A 17,467-nucleotide genomic window follows, 5' to 3' on the forward strand; every position below is an offset into this window, starting at 1 on the left:
TAAAAGGAACAAATAAAAGAATAATTGTATAATAATATATAGTCTCAGAACAATTTTTTAAAGACATTATTTTAATTGCAGCTTCTTTATTTCTCTTAGTAATTTTATGAGATGAATTTTCATATATTACTTATTCTTCAGAATACAACACTTCATTTTCATATTCTTCATCACAATGATTATATGAAAAACGGTATTGACTCAAAAATTCAAATAAACATAAATTACTCAATCGTGAATCTCTCATTGAATATTTTTCTATTTGACTTTTCCTTCGCGCTCTGTAAATTTCTTCGTCATTCGATATTTTAAATAAAAGTTTGATACGATTTTCTGGAAGTTGAGTGCTTATAAAAAAAATATCTCTTGAACAAAATCTTAACCTTATTCCTGTTAATCTAAAAATTGCTTCTTGAATTGAAACTTCACGCTTATTTAGAATCAAACGATGAATCTTTTTAAAATATTATCATGAAACCCAAAAGTTTTTCAAGACTTTTACTTAAAATTTCTGATATTTGAGCTGGATTATTAGCTTATTTACTGGATTCTATTTTACATATATATTTTGTATTATAAGCAATAATTCCTTTCAAACCTGCCACATACTGAATATCCATATTAGCTTTCCAAACATACAACAAATGATAATTACTTAAAGGATGTTCTTTAGATCTTTCAAAAATTAAAACATCAGCAATAACTGATCTCCAATAATAATGGTAAATTTCCAATCAATTGTCCCTTCAGTAAATTCACACATGAGAAAACAAAAAGAGTAAAAATTAATAGAAATTCAAAAGGAGGAAATAAATGTAATAACATTTCCACAATTTTCTTACCTTTACAACGAACTTCTTATATATTTGTGATCCAGAGAACTTGAAGAACAATAAAAGAAAACAATTAATTAATAACAGATAAAATTCCTAATTAAAAGAGAGAATTTGAAAGAGAAATTAATAAATTAAGTTAACCCTTAAGGAAGAAATTAAATAACAACAAAGACACAATGGAAAAGAATAAAAATCTTTGGTTGTCATGGTAACGAAAAGAAATTCGAATTTAAATGTAAACAAACCTTCGCCATTTTCTTTCTAATCAACCAAAAGTGAACAACAGTTAATCTTTAATTGCGATTAAATTGGTTAATCATAAATTGTTTATTCTATTATTACTTTTTCTTAATTAGTGTTGGTGATAATCTAATGTGTCATCTTGAGCAGACGATTTATCAGTTGGTTAATTTGTTTCTCTTTTGAGGTTGATTAGCTTATTCATGAGCTTAAAGAACAGAAGAAAAAAAGAATTTAATTTTTTTCTCTTTTCTTAATCTCACCTAATCATCTTTATCCAGCTTATTTGATGTGCTTTCTGTTCACACAGTTAATTTTATATTCATATTGTTCAAATCAAATTACATCAAATTAACTCTTACCTTAATATACTTTTTTTTCTTGTTCCATCTCCTGTGTAATTACATTTCCCTCCTTTTTTTTACTCTCCTTTTACTGTTTCTCTCTTTCTCTCTCGCTCGCATCTTCATCATCATGTAATTTTTTCATTGTTTGGGTGAAATATGATGTAAAAAGATAAATACAACAGTTATATCATCTTTATCTTCATCATCATTACCATTAGTTAATTTTGTTCTTCCATTTTCTATATAACCTTTGATTAGCATAATTGGTGTTGGCTGATTATTATTGTTCTTTTTTTTTTGTTTTGTTCTTTCGTTATGGTTAACCAATGGAAATTCATGAATAACAAGAAAACAACAACAACAACAATTCTCAATGGTTCTCATTTGGCATTTATCCTTTTTTTCATCTTCATCATTAACATTATCATCCTGATGATGAATACATAATCCTAAACAGTTATTGTTCATTGAATGACTTTACTTTTTTTTCCTACAACAACTTTACCTTTTCTCTCATTCCCTCTTTGTGATTTACATTTGGATTAATGTGATTATGATTAGAGGTAACTAATTGTTCTAATAATAATTATTATTATTAATAGTGATACCATGGTAATTAGTGATTTGTCCTTGTGAATAAGTGTTTTCAATGTTCACCTTCTCTCTCTCTCTCTCTCATCTTTAATTTTTCAACAATAATCCAAAATAAATACATATGAGATTAAACATGTATTTCCTTTTTTTTCCTTATCTCCATCATTTTCTCTTCTTCTTTGTTGCTGTTGAAATTCTAACCTCAATAATTAATTATAATGAATTAAGATGAACAAGGTTAAGAATCTTAACAACCATCATAATTATTTTCTTCATGGAAAGAGGAAGACGAAGAGGAGATGATGATGAAGAGAAGAAGAAAATAAAAAGTAAAAGTGATGATTAGAAATCATGTTTATATATGTGACCCTGGACCCACAAAAAAAAGTAAACATGATAATAATCATCTCCATCACTCCCTTTATCCAATTCACCTTGCGTATTTATTATGCTTTTGTTGTTGTTACAACTTCTCTACTATATTACTACAACAATGACAATAGTAATAAACTTGAAAAAAAAACAGTTAACAAATTGATAACATCTCATCTTCATTACGAAGTTTATTGTTTCCAAAATAATTTGAATATTATTCGTTTGAAACAAAAGATGAATGGGATAAGATTAAGAGGATGATCAAGAGATGCGATCATATAATCAATTCTTCACTTGATTCTCCTTTAACTCATTTCACTTAACACTAATCTCTCTCTCTCTTCTTAATAATTTGTTCTTTCTGTTTTGACGAGGATGAAAAATGAGTGAGCTGCAGTTAAAGTAGAAATGTGAAGAAAAAAAAGCCTAAGGCGAGAGAGTTTAGATGATCATCATCTTACCAAAGTCTCTTGTAGAAAAAAATGAAGCGCAACGAAGAAAGAGAAAAGTGAGGAAAAGAATTACCTTTGAAGAGATGAAATCCCGAAGAGAAAGAGAAATGATGGGAAACAAGTTTTCTCCATCTTCATCTTCACCTTACTCTCTATCATCTTCGGCCTTCATCATTTTCTAGTAACCATAGACTCTCTCTCTCTCTCTCTCTCTCTCAGTATATTTTCCAAAATACTGATCAATACACAACAGATTAAAAGTAAAAGAACGTTTCTTTTTTTACTTTTCTTCTTCTTCTTTTGTTATCTCTCACCTTCATTGAGCTTTTTCTTTTTCCGGTTAGACCAAGAGCATCTTCATCATGTAAGAAAAGATTGAAATTCTCCATGACGAAAACAAACATTTCTCTCCATCTTCTAATTGTTATTTCATGAGGTTTCAGTTCCAATCCTCATTCATTTCTAAAAGTTCCTTAAACTTATCTCTTTCCCTCTCTTTCTTTTTCAGCCTTTTTTCTTTCACTCCTCTTTCCACTCCTCTTTCTTTAGGTCTCTTCTAAACTCTTCTCTCTCTCTCTCTCTCTCAAACAAGTTCTTTTCTCCTCTTTTCATCTTCTGGTTTTTCTCTTTCTTTTTATCTTCTCTTTCTGTCTAAACATTTTTTACTTCAATACACTTACAATGTAGAAAGTTGTAGTAACTACAGTTGAGCGCAAAAAGTTTTCTTCAAAAAAATACTTCTTTTCTCTCTCTCTCTCTCTCTTCCACTTCTCTTCATCTTTTTTCTTCTCTTTCTCTCTCTTTCTTGTTTCTCTTCCATTGCATAAAACGTCAACTATTTTTCTTTCTTCAACATCAAAAAAACTTCATCTTGTTTTTTTTTCTCTATTCTATTTGTTTATCTGTGTATTTTTCTATTCTCCAAATTCTGACCATCTAATTCGTGCCTTAAAAACCTCTTCTTTTACCTTTGGATTAATTAATTGTTCACACAAGTGATTTGTAGTGGAATATAAATTGGAAGCTCTTCTCTATCTTTCATATTTATATCACTTTGGATTAATTTCTTTGGATTATAATAACTATTATCTCGGTGAAACTTTAGTACTGTCATTTTGTTGTCACTTTGTGATTGTTTTTAAATCTTTTTCGCTTTTAATCTTACTCATAATATTTTCTTTCTTTTCCCTCTCTTTTATATATACAAACCTGAATCTTGTCATCATCGATAATCATATCTCACTGATGAATCGCCTTTTGGATTTATTTTTGTGCTTGTGTGTTTTATTGTGAACCTTTTTGTTTGGATTATAGACCTTTGGAAATAGCCAATGATACCAATAGCTTAAAGCAAAGGTCATTTTATGAAAGTGACATTGGATATACAGCTCAGGAAATCCATGAACAACATCAAAGGCTCCATCATCTTGTCCAGCAACAGTTACAACAACAACAATTGTCATCATCCCATCGTCGATCTCAAGATGATCCTGGAATTGATGATGAAGATACAATTATCGGTAATGATTCTTGTTTACATGATGCTCAGAGGCGATCTGTGATAGGCTATAACAATAATAATAATAATAATAATTCAACGGTCAACCTTTATGAAGATACAACTACCTATCGTCATAGCTCAACTTTACTTGGTCTTAATCCACATAATGATTATGAAAGATTAAAGGTTACTGGTCGTAATTCTGATATTGATTCAGTCAATCCATCCAGACGTAATAATTTAAACAACATAAATAACAATAACAATAATAATAATATAAATAATAATTGTAAAAATAATAATAGAAACAGTGATTCCAATATAAGGACTTCCAATAAAACCTTATTGGATATAACTAATCATCAAAATTATCCGCATCAATTAATCACCATGGATGGTTTAAGGAATCAATTGGTTCGCAGGAAATCAGGAACTGGATCAACCAGTACCACTGCCCTTCGTCCACCAACAGTTGAACGTTGTGATCAACTTCAGGTTACCCTAAGGGGCTGGTTGTATAGATTAGAAGGTGGAGCAATTAAACAATGGAAACGTCGATGGTTCGTTTTGGGTGATTATTGTCTATTTTATTATAAAGATTCGAATGAGGAAAAGTGTCATGGATCCATATTATTGCCCAGTTATCGTGTTTCCCTTTGCCGTTCAACTGAAGATGGAATCACAAGAAAGTATAGCTTCAAATTGGAACATCAAAATATGAAAACTTACTTTCTGGCCGCCGATTCAAAGGAATCTATGGAACAATGGATGACAGCTCTAAATTTGGCTTCTATTATGCAACTTAATTATGGTTCATCTGATTCAAATGGTAACTCTACCGGTAATATTAACTCACTTAGTCGGAGAAATTTATCTTCTGTCCAACAAGCGGCCACAATTACAGGTAATCTGGTTGGCTATGGTAATCCAGAGGCTTGTAATCATCCTGATGGATCAGATGTTACCGATTCAAGGATAATGATGATCCCTGGATCAGTTGGTAATGTTGGTAAAGGATATCCAACCCGGTGTCTTAGCGGTGGTATGACTGGTGGCGGTGGTGAAGAAGAGGAAGACTCTGGGTTTAACTCTTACATCCCTCGTCGTCCGCCGATGCCTAATTCACTCAACAATTCATCAACTGATTCCTCAGGCTACCTTCCAGCTGGAGCTAAATATCCTGGTTCCTACAATTGTATTGGTCTTCCACCAATGTCTTACCATGGTTCCTCATACCTGGCTGGTCATTCAGCTGCTAATCCACAATTGTCTTCATCACTAATCTACCCAGCACCAGCAACTCATCAGAAAAGGTCACATTATGCAAATGCACCACCCAAACCAAGACGGCAGCAATTAGATGAATCGGGTGTCCTTAATTGTAGTGATTTGTATCCAGTAACAAATGAATTTGGAGCTATTCCACCAGGATCAATATATAATACTAGTAACACTAATCAGTATTTTAGTCCAGGTAATGGACCAGCTCCTGATTTAATTGCTCATAACAATGCAAATACCAATGTCTCCAATAACTCACCTAACAGTGGTGGCAACGTTGCCCCTGTTTCTACCTCTAACGATCCAAATAATAGTATTAGCAGTAATAATAGTAACAATAATATAATTTCCAATCAAAATGGTGCCAACAATGGTGTCAACACTAACACTAATACCAACTATTATCAAGGGTCTCCATTTAATCCTTCGGATTATCCTCAACCCGATGGACTTAACATGCAATATCAATTAACATCACCCATGTCACCCACTGCAAATTTGAATCAGCATTACTCTATTCCACCGCCATCACAGTTTACAGTGTCAACCAATCAATTATCAGGTTATCATCATCATCACCCTATTCAGCAACAAATTCAATCACAACAAGCTCAACAACAACAACAACAACAACAACAACAATCCTCTGCAAATCAATTTTCTAGGACAAGATTACCTCCTCGTCCTCATTCAGCTGATTTTCTTGATAGAGAAGCTCAAGACGAAGATGAAATGACTGAAATTGAAAACTGTTATCAAACTGGCAATGTAAATGGTAATTCATCATCATCAAAATCAAATGGTGCTCATCAACAATACTATCAACAGCAACAGCAACAACAACAATCAACAACAGCACCAGCTCATCATAACAATGCAACCGGTCAGGTTGATTCTGCTCAACAAAATGCTAACAATGGTAACAATACTAATCAACAATCAATTCAAACACCAAAAATACTGCCAATTCGTCCTAAATCAAGTCTGGAAAGGTATGATCCATACTATTATACCAATCAAATTGAATATGGAACAAGTAATGGCCCTGTTAATCAACAATCACAATCACAACAACAACAATTAACATCACCACCACCTAGACCTTGGTCTGATTACCTACAACAACAAGCAGCTCGTCAGCAGACTACCGTTTCCCAACAACAACCATTACAAGCAACAACATCAAATGGGTTACCAGCTAATGCTTCTAGACCCAAGGGAATTAATTTTCCACCTTCAAATTTGGACATTTCACCACGAGGTCAACAAGATCGTGATGTTAGTTTACTTCGGTTACTTGAATGGAAACAAAAAATGCTCTCTGGCCCATTGAATAAACGCAATAATTCATCAAATAATAATACCTCAAATACCAATATGGCCACTTCAACCGGCGGTGGATCTAAAGGAATCATCTCTGGATCAGCTAAATCACCATCACACCATCAACATCATTTACAACATTCTCATCATTTGAACAGTTCCCTTGGTTCTGATTTAACCTTCTCAGATGTACCTATGCGACCTCCTTTACCCAAAGAGTATCGAAACAAAATGGGTCTACCCGATTATCCTCATAACTCAGGCGGTGGGTTCATGGGAGTACCAGGAGACATGAGATCTCGAGAAGAGCCAATATTCAGCAGGGAACGTTCAAAAAGTATCGGTTCATCTTTTCCCGTGGCCGATATAACCTATTCATCTGATGACGAAGGTTAGTCTTTAATTTAATTTCCATCATCATTTTATCTCATTTACTGTACTTTATGTGCCTTTCCACATCTTCATCATCATTCACTTTCCCACCTTTCTATTTTTCTTTTACCTTTTTCCACCAAGCCCATCTTTCCTTTTCCAATGATTACTATTTATTGACTGTGAGAGTTTTATTATCAATGTTTTGATTACCTTGATTGTTTACATTAATCAGGGATCTTTATTTTTGATTCATTTGATTCAGTAATCATCTTTGTTACGCAAAAAAATAACTTATGTTACTTTTAACAAGACTAAAGGTGAGAGGATGAAGATGAGTAGGTATTTTTCTGTGTTGATGAGTTCATGATATTATTTTCAAAGTATTTAGTGATTCTGAATGAAAGATGAAAATGGGAGGCTGAGAAAGAGAGTATATAAGAAATAAGGTGAATCAGATTGATTAGATTTGATCAATAGCCTCCAGGATCTTAATTTTTTGCCTAAAAGGATCTCACACAATCTTCATCATCTCTCTCATCTTAATACATAAGAGAAAAACAAAATGACGATGATGAAGATGAAGATGAGGATGAGGATGAAATTAAGGAAAGAGAAAAAGAAAGAAGAAAAATTATTAAAAGATGTAACAGGAAGAAAAGGACTTGCCGGACATTCCGGTTCAACCTGTAACTCAGGTTGAAAAGAAATGATGATAATAATGATTTTTTAAGAGTAAATATCATGATGATGATGATCTTGAAAAAAAGAAAGATGATGAATCAAAGTAGAAAATAAATAAAACAACAAAAAACCATAAAGAAAGAGAAAGATGAGAAAATGATTAGATAGAAACTCAAGAGATGAAGAAAAAGACAAAGAAAACAAATCTCTTTAAGATCCTTGAAATTCAGAGATCGGATGAAGAGAGAGAGAGATAAGTGAAATTTTCTCATTCTTTGTCTTCTAGTGTCTTCTTTTTGTCTTGCCAATTACCTTTTCGTATCATTATAATAGTAAATGATTATAATCAGATATTGTATTTGATTTACTTTGCCCTGGGAGAGAGAGAGAAAGAGATAAGTGACTTACGTGAATTCCCAATTCTTATATGGAACGATAGTTCCTCTGAGAAAATCAAGCAATTGTGAAGATCGGAAAAGATTATAGATTATGATAAAATAATAAAATTCAAAAGATAATAAAATTAAGAGAGAAGACGATTGAGTGAGAGAGAGAAAAATAACTCACTAAGCTCAATTGGATAATCTCGTTCATTTTTAGATACATTTATCCAGAATCTTTGACTGATCTCTCATGAAACATCATGTTGAGAGTATGAAGCTGCGTGGTTATTTGTCTCATGCGTGCTTATAACTTTAATTCTATCAACTTCTGAATTTCTGAAGTTTAATCAACATGAAATAATGAGAATAGGAGGTAAACCTCTCTCCCTCTTTTTCTCATCATTTTTCTATCTACAATTCTCTCTCTCTTCTGATGATTCTTGTTAGAACTTTGAAAACAGGATAATGGAAATTAGTTATAAACCCAGGATCAATTGACCTCAATCGGTTCTCTCTTTCTATCATTTTCATCATCTTAATTTTCATCTTCTCATCACCATGAAAACCCATCTCTTTAATTCTGAACTTGTAATCGTTGAAATTATTTCCCATCTTTAATAATAACTGTTAATACAAAATCTGTATTCCCATTTGGTAGAAGCAAATTTATCATAGATTGATAGAGATTATCAGATTATCATTTTGATGATTTTGTTCTTGTAAAAACACTAACCTTTTACCCACTTCGATCACCATGATGATTAAGAAGATAATGATTGTGAGTTTATATGTAATCTATTTAATCATTTATTTAGTTTAGTAATTTAATGATATCTATTATCATGATTATATATCATTGGAAAAAGAATCGGATAAAAAGGGTTACCAATCAACTTTCCTCAATTCCCACTCTTTCTTATCCCTTAACTAAATCACAATTAAAGATAATTTATTAATGATCAAACTAATACAAAAATAACAACTCTAACAATCAACAATCTCTCTGACCATTTACTGCCCTGTTGTAACATAACAATATTACAAAAAGTATCCATCATGAAATTAATCATTTATATAACAAAATTAACACAATTCAACATAATCTTTCACTCATTACTACTACATGATGATAATTTATTTTCTGCTAACACAATTAAACTTCAAATTAACCAATTCAATTGTAATCCAACAAAACTAATCCATCTCATCTTGACCAAATCAAGAAAACAAAAACACTTTGGACTAACATCATTTTAACTTGAGTCTAACAAAAAAAAACCATCAACATGTTTATTATTTCAATTAAATATATCTAATCAATTTTTATAATGATTAAAATTTGACAATCAGCAATTAAATCAGGATCAAATGATGCAACTCTCCAGGAATCTACTACCACTACTGTTAATCGGGTTAGACGTCGACATGAAAGCTGTGGAAATCCACTTAATACATCAAGTACATCTAACGAGAATAATACTAATCAACAATCAAAAGAGTCACAATTAACTTCGGCAATGGTTGTTGGTACAACTGAATTACCAGTTGATCGAACCTGTGCCTCACCTGATTATATGAATATTAATCAATTGTATTCAATTCCAGCCAAGATGATTACATCTAATCCATCTTACTTGGGACCAATAGGATCACCATCAGTAGTTGATTGTAATTTAATTGAAACTAATCACATGATGAATCCAAATTATAATATTGTCACCACTGCCACCGCTGTTATGGCCAATACAACGATTGACGGTGATGCAACTACCTCAATGGGCTCATCATCCTCTGTATTACAACCCGGTGTCACATCCTTACCTCGTAGTGTAGGTGATGGTCAAGAATCTCAATCTAATTTAGATAATTTCGTTAAGCGTGAAGACTATTACAAAGCACCATCCACGTTACGACAACCTGACCTAACAATGTCAACTCATTTACCTTCTCATCATCATCATCCACAGTCATCATCATCATCATCATCCATGATGATGGCTATGATGACAACCGGTGTGCCAATACCAGTAGTTGCAAATCAATCTATGAGCACAGGTAATGTTTTAATTGATCCATCCCTAGTATCATCATGTTACACACAACAATTGTCCACAAATTGTCAACAATTTGCCACTTATAATACAGTAACATCAATCCCAATGGGTATACCAGTAACATCAGTCATCCCCAACAATATTGGTGTATCCAACATGGGTAATGTCAACAACAACAACAACAATCCAATGTCAGGATATTCAGGTTATCCTGAACAATGGGTTGACCCTGTAGTTGATCCTAATCAAATGTCCCGGTATCTTGCCCATGGAACCAAATTGGTACCATCAACAAGTTCATTACACCCATGTAGACCAGCAAGTTGCGGACCCAGTGGACTCAATGTTTCCGGTACCATAGTCAATCAATCAAATAACCCAAACACAAGTATATCCAACAAAATGGCTCCACCACCACCACCGCCAAAGCCTCAGTCTAAAAATACAACAATTTTACCTACAAAAACTCATATACCAAGCACCGCACCTTATGTTGATACTATTGAACCAAGGGATTATCCCACTCGAGTTTTAGAAGATAAAACTTCAAATACCTCCAAACATGGTAATATTATTGTTGACGCTGAAAACAATGTGGTTGTTAATGCATCAAACATCATTCAAAATGTTGTTGATAACAAGGGTAAGCATTTTGTTGAACCTGTTAAACCTGAAGAAACTATTGCACCTCCAGCTAATTTTGTTAAAGAGAGAATCGCATTATTGGAATCAAAGGTTAATAATAATGAAAGTGATCCATTAAATGTTGCACAACAATCATCATGTTCATCTGCTTTATCATCATTATCATCATCTACATCGTTAAAAGTGGAGGGAAAACAGCAAAATGTTAACCTTCGTAATCAGAGTAAAATATTTCGTGAAATTTATAGTGAGCCTGATGTTGCATTAGGTTATCAAGAGAGTGCTGATAAATTAGCAACGATATCACAATCAACATCATCATCAGCAACAACATTCTCGGTTCTTGCTGATTTAAGGAAAACCGCTGAATCAAATCGAGGAGAGAGACAATTAACTTCATTAGAATCAAGTGCAAGTGGTAATCATAAAGAGGGTGAAACAACACCCTTGAGTGACCGTGGGGAAGCTGATGGAAGCTCAGGTTCCAATCAACCAGTTTGCTCGAAATCATCAATTCTTGCCAATAATCATAAGCAAACAGTTGGTGGTGGTTCTTCATCAATTGATCAATCATCTGTACCTTTTACAGGATATGATGATAAAGGAGAAGATGCTGATGATGAGTTGAGTCGAGAATTTGATTCAAGTCAATATAATGCAAATAATATTCCAATAAGTGCCAAACAACAACAGAAACAAATATTATCAACAATGGTGACAACAGGGTCTGTTAATGTCTCAAGAAGAGGAGGACATAATTTACAGAATTTAACTGATTGCGTGCCAACATCATCCCTTTCGCAGTTAACTAAAGGTGACCCATTATCATCTTCTTCATCAACAGTTACCTTTAAATCAGTGCCAGAACTTGTAATGGATTCTAGTTCATCTTATTCTACTTCTATGGATAATCCTGCATATGTTAGTTCCTCATACCTTGAATTTGCCATAAAAGAAACTGATGAGAAACAACAACAAGATGAAAATGATACAAATTCAGGTTCATGCGATGAAAAAACTGAGCCCCAGGAGCAAAAATGTTTGGATACAAATGAAGTAAAATCAGGATCATTAGAAGACATTGCCAACCTTCCCGAAGCTCCAAAAATTGCTCCATATTATTATTCAGATCTATTACCTAATAATAGTGATGGTCTAGAATTACCTATCAATTATCGGGAGAGGGAGAAATTATCATCACGGTTACAGCGAGTTAATAATCATAATTATGGTGCAGCCCGAAAGGGAGGTGGAGTAATTGGTGAAGATGAACAATCGATTTCCATTGGTGCATCGGGTAAAAAGCGATGTGTAACCCCTGAAGTTATTATGGAAGCAAATGAAAAACCACCATCATTTGTCCGTGACAATCAACTTCGATCAAGCTTACGTTATACTGACAGTTTACGATCTGAAAAGAGAAAGTCAAAATCCCTTGAAAATTTGGACGATGATCATTTATATGAGAATCTAGAATTTATCAGATCAACAAATCCTCATGAGTCTACTAAAATTGATGGAGAAATGATGATTAATCATCCGAATAGTGATGAAATATTACCTAAACTTCCAGTGAAACAGAAAAATATCCTCATGACGGATAATGTTAATAATAGTAGAAAAAGTAACGTAACTTATTCACAAATCCGTAAAGTAGTTAAATTTGATGATACTTTGGATCATCGAGATGAACATGATCAAATTGGAGAAGAGAAGATGAAAAAAGAACCAACATCAACAACGACAACAACAACAACACCACCATCATCATCATCAGTAATGATGGAAACTGAATCAGAGTCAGAGAGATCATTGATTGAAGGAGAAGGTATTAAATGATCAGAGCTACAAATGAATAAAAGACATTTATTCAAATTGAACTGTTTCGAAATGATTATCTTTATATGATAAACGTTTTTCTATTTTTATTGACAAATTTAATGGATTTTCTGTTTTTATTTTCGATTAATTTTGTTGTTCTTTTCTCTTTGTCACATTAGGCTCACAATCTGGTTCCTATTTGGATAAGAAATTGAAAAAGAGACGCTCACCAAGGAATCGACGATCTCAAGATGATTTGAAAAATGTTTCCGACTCTGAGACAACATCTAAACCTCCACCACCCCCACCTCTCCCATTGGGTTATAATCAACATGGTTATCCCTATTATTGTGTAACTGAAAACAACAACCATTCAAGTAAATTACAGAGGAAATTGTCTCGCTCAGTTGGAACTGGATTACAAAATGAGCAAGACATTTATAATTCAAAGATTTTCTCTTCAGCGGGTGAACTATTGGGTAAAACTCATGAGGAATTGGTTCTTCTTTTGATTCAACTTCGACGAAATCAATCTCACCTTGCATCTACTTGTGATTCATTAAGATTACAAATGGAATCTGAGGAGAAAATGATGGAAATTGAACCACAACGACGAGAGGAACATAAAAGTCGCTACAAAGAGCTAAGAGAGAGTCTATTGGAAGCAGAGAGACAATATGAGAGTCAATTCCCTGTCATAGATATGGTGGACAATATGGTTAAACTTAATCATCCTGGTCCTGGAACTTCAGTCTCTCGAAATCGACAACAACAACAACAACAATATTCCAAGTCTCACCTTCCTCAAAGCCAAAATAATCAATTTAATCGAGATTATCATTATAATCAACAGCTCGATTCTTCACCAACCGATAATGATAACGATTCTGACTTCAAGAGAGGAAAAGCCGTTTCTACTTCGTTCCTTGACCGTTTCCCTGAATCTCAAGGTGCTGCTGGAGTTTCAGCTTCATCTTCAACGACAGTTGCTCAACCTTCAGTGTCTCATCCTCCACCCATGGTCCCACAACGAGGTGAACAACTAAAATTCACCAACTATTTGTCACCTCCAAAGAAAAAAGAGACGACAGAAGATGAGGTAGAATCAGAGGATCAAGTTACTGAACAAGAGAAACTAATTCATTACCTGAAACAAGACAAAGATATTTTAGAGAAAACTCTAGAAGGTGTTAGATCATCATTAACCGATTTAAGTTTAAATGATGGTAGCGATGGTGATGATCCTCGATCAGCATCTTCCAATGTTGACAAAATGAAACAACAACAGCAAATGTTGGAAGGTGAGCTTGGTCGTGTTCGAGGTCTCATCGTACAATCAGCAAAACGATTAGAGCAAAGATCAATTGAAGATCCATGGAATGATTCAGATGTAATTTTGGCTCGTTCACAACTCGAGCAAATGTTATCCGCAACATCAACACCAACCACAGCAACAGCCACCAATAGTTCATCCTCAAGTTCCAGTAAAAGCTCAAATCGACCTGGTCCAGTTAGCCTGGAGGCAGAATTAGCTAACATTGATTCAGCGATTGATAGTTTACATGCTAAACGTAAAGAAATTTTGGAAAATTTTAAAAAAACCAAATCTGATTCAACGACAGCAACAACAGCATCAACAACTACATCACCTACTTCAGGTCATCCACAGCAGCAACAATCAATATCGGTACTAAATAACAATCAATCAGCTGGTAAAACCAATACTTCAACCAGTTCTGGCTATGGTGAAACAGATATGGATAGTATGGAGTCTCGAGATATGACCCCTTTTAATTACCTGAAAGGTTATCAACAAATTTCACCGGAAGAGGAACTGGCAACTGCATCATCATCTGGATCTAATAATGTTTACGAAAATTTAGATTCCAATTTAGTCAATTATAGTTATAAAAATAATACCAGTCGATCAGTTTCAAGTAATAAAATTAATGGTGGTCGCTCAATTGATGAATATTTAGATGATAATCAAGGTAGATCTGATGATTCAACCAGTGAGACAATTTCGACAACAACATCAACAACAGCAACTACAACAAGCACCATAACATCAAGAGGTGACAGAGGATTTGTACAAGAATCAAATGCTTCCCAAATGATGAGTTGTTATAATAATGATAATAATTATGGTGATTATGGTGAATCAAGTGATGGTCAACAATATACTTTCCAACAGCCTTTATTGGCCTCAAATAAAACCGTTCGTTTGGTTAAACGAGAATCGGAAAGACGTCGTGTTACCAATAAATTAACTACTTACACAGCCACTTCGTCAACAATTAACTATAACAATAATAATCTAAATAATACTCAATATTTTCAGCATTTTCCTCAAGAAAATGATCTGTCCGATTTTCCGGTTTATACGGTTAATCATTCAGATGGTTCAACAACAATTGAATCTATTGGTGGAGGTAATTGTGATAATCAATTTACCTATGATACGGTAACCGGTAAAAGGCCATCAACTCTTAATTTAATTGAATCATCATCATCATCAACAACAGTAGCATCAACAACACCATCATCATCTATGAAAACTACAACAATCAAATCAGATGAAAGAAAAGAGGTCAGATGATTAAATGAATAATCAAAACAAAATCAAATCTAATTTGTGTCTATGTTTATGTTACCTGTTCCTCTTGAGTATTAATTTTTTGTTTCTTCAATCATTTAAACCAACAATTAATTCAATCTCAATATATTAATTGTGTTGATTAAGAAATTCAATTTATAAATCTTTTGTTGTCCATATGAGGAGATGATCAAGAAGAACTGACCAAATGACCGATTGATTGAAAAAAAAACTTTTCTGTTTCCAATTGTCAATTCTCATGTAAATTTTTTGTATTATTTTGTTTATTTTGATTTGCATCTGAATGAAACCCGATAATCAATTAATTTTGTTTTTTTGCTTCTTTTTGTACAATCAAATGCAAATTGTTACAAAATCAATTTATTTGTTTATTCATTTTGTCAATTTGTGTTTGTGTTTGTTGTTGTTGGTGTTGCTTGTCAATCACAATTACCTCCAGCCAAATGAACCATCACAATTAGATTATCATTTGAAAATCACCTTGATTATGTTAAATTATTATTATTTTTATGATTATCTTGAGTTTTATTATTGATCCAATTAATCAACTTAGACACATATACACACACATACACTCACACCTCTGACACTCATTCACAAACACCAAGAACAATCAACCAACAATTAAATGACATACACACTCATCATTTATCAAATCAACTATTTGCTGCTGTTAATTGTATTCTCAATGTGTGTTAATACAATTACTAAGTGTTAATTGTGATAAGAATTAAGAAAAATTAACTCTTCTCTCCTTGTGAGTCTTGATTGTCTTTTGTTTGAATTTGATTTATACCATCAATCATTATCCTGTTTCCCATCACAATTATTAATTTAACCAACTAATTAATTTTTTAATTATATATTTATATGCATATAGATTGATTCAAGTCCACAATCCATGAGATCATCTTTATCCAATTCCGCTAATGATTTACCCGCTCTGGTCATGGTTGGTTCCTCTTCGTGTACATTTTCCGGTAAAGATGACCTTGACCTCGACAAGATAAACAATGGTGACCTTATAATTAGACCGACAACCTCAACTTCAGGTTATCTATCAAATGTTAGTCAACTTCATCTTTCTTCAAATTCATCACCAACTTGCTCACCTTCGGTATGAATCATTTAATTTACAATCGGCGTTCAATTCTTGTCCACAATTAACAACAATTAGTGATTCGCTAATTTCACATTTTACAGGCTCTATCAACAACATGGCGCTCGATCGATGAAGATGATTTTATTGATAAACCAACAAGCGCTAAAATGATGTACAACAATCAACCTTTAATCGCCTCACCTCAGTCATACAAAACAACAACTCAATCAACAACAATTAACACTCGACATGTAACTGGTACTCCTGATCTAGTTAAAAGTACAAAAAGTAAATCACCTGAACCATTTAATGAAGAAAGGACCATTAATGAAGTAAGAGAGACTATGAAAGAGTCCACATTGAAGGGTTTCGAATTAATTATTTTTCTTCCAAAATATTAGATTGATTCAGTTCACAAAACTGAAAATGGATCTGAACTTAATGAAGAAAACACCTTGGACGAACTAACCAAACGAACCATGAAAGCGGAATCATTTCGTAAAATGCTTTCAGACGCTGCATATACTTCCTACACTCCGATTCACCGTCGGGGTCAGTCCATAAATTCATCTTTTCGCTCGACAATCGGAGGGCTTCCATCGTCATCAACGGGTTCCAATGTTGATGATGATTCTTGTCTTGATGATAATCAGCCGCTTCGAAAGACTTGCTCCTCAATGGACATTCAGAATATTGATTCATCCTCCCAAAAGGCCATTTCTCAAGATGTAAAAACGATCTTTGTTCAAGAAAAACGTCGACGAGCTGAACTTTTGGCCTTAAATTCAGAAATAGCTAAAGAGGCAACAGAGAGAAGTCGCAAAGTTTCAAGTAAGGAAC

General features: G+C 33.4%; 1 protein-coding gene across 2 annotated transcripts in view; it reads left to right on the forward strand.

The window, feature by feature from the left end:
- LOC128388848 (uncharacterized) overlaps window positions 1-17,467 on the forward strand; it is a 28,449-nt gene that overhangs the window by 9,857 nt on the left and 1,125 nt on the right. Inside the window, exons 2-7 of one of the 2 annotated variants that reach the window (XM_053348305.1) lie at window positions 4,159-7,340; window positions 9,739-12,915; window positions 13,088-15,498; window positions 16,406-16,642; window positions 16,729-16,959; window positions 17,029-17,458. In XM_053348305.1, the coding sequence (XP_053204280.1) occupies window positions 4,159-7,340; window positions 9,739-12,915; window positions 13,088-15,498; window positions 16,406-16,642; window positions 16,729-16,959; window positions 17,029-17,458 (9,668 nt within the window). Of the gene's footprint in view, window positions 1-4,158; window positions 7,341-9,738; window positions 12,916-13,087; window positions 15,499-16,405; window positions 16,643-16,702; window positions 16,960-17,028; window positions 17,459-17,467 lie in introns of those variants that run through there. The other variant, XM_053348306.1, reaches the window with a different exon arrangement.

The sequence above is a fragment of the Panonychus citri genome, unplaced genomic scaffold (assembly GCF_014898815.1).
Source record: "Panonychus citri isolate SS breed McGregor unplaced genomic scaffold, ASM1489881v1 Contig00103, whole genome shotgun sequence".
NCBI lineage: Eukaryota > Metazoa > Arthropoda > Arachnida > Trombidiformes > Tetranychidae > Panonychus > Panonychus citri.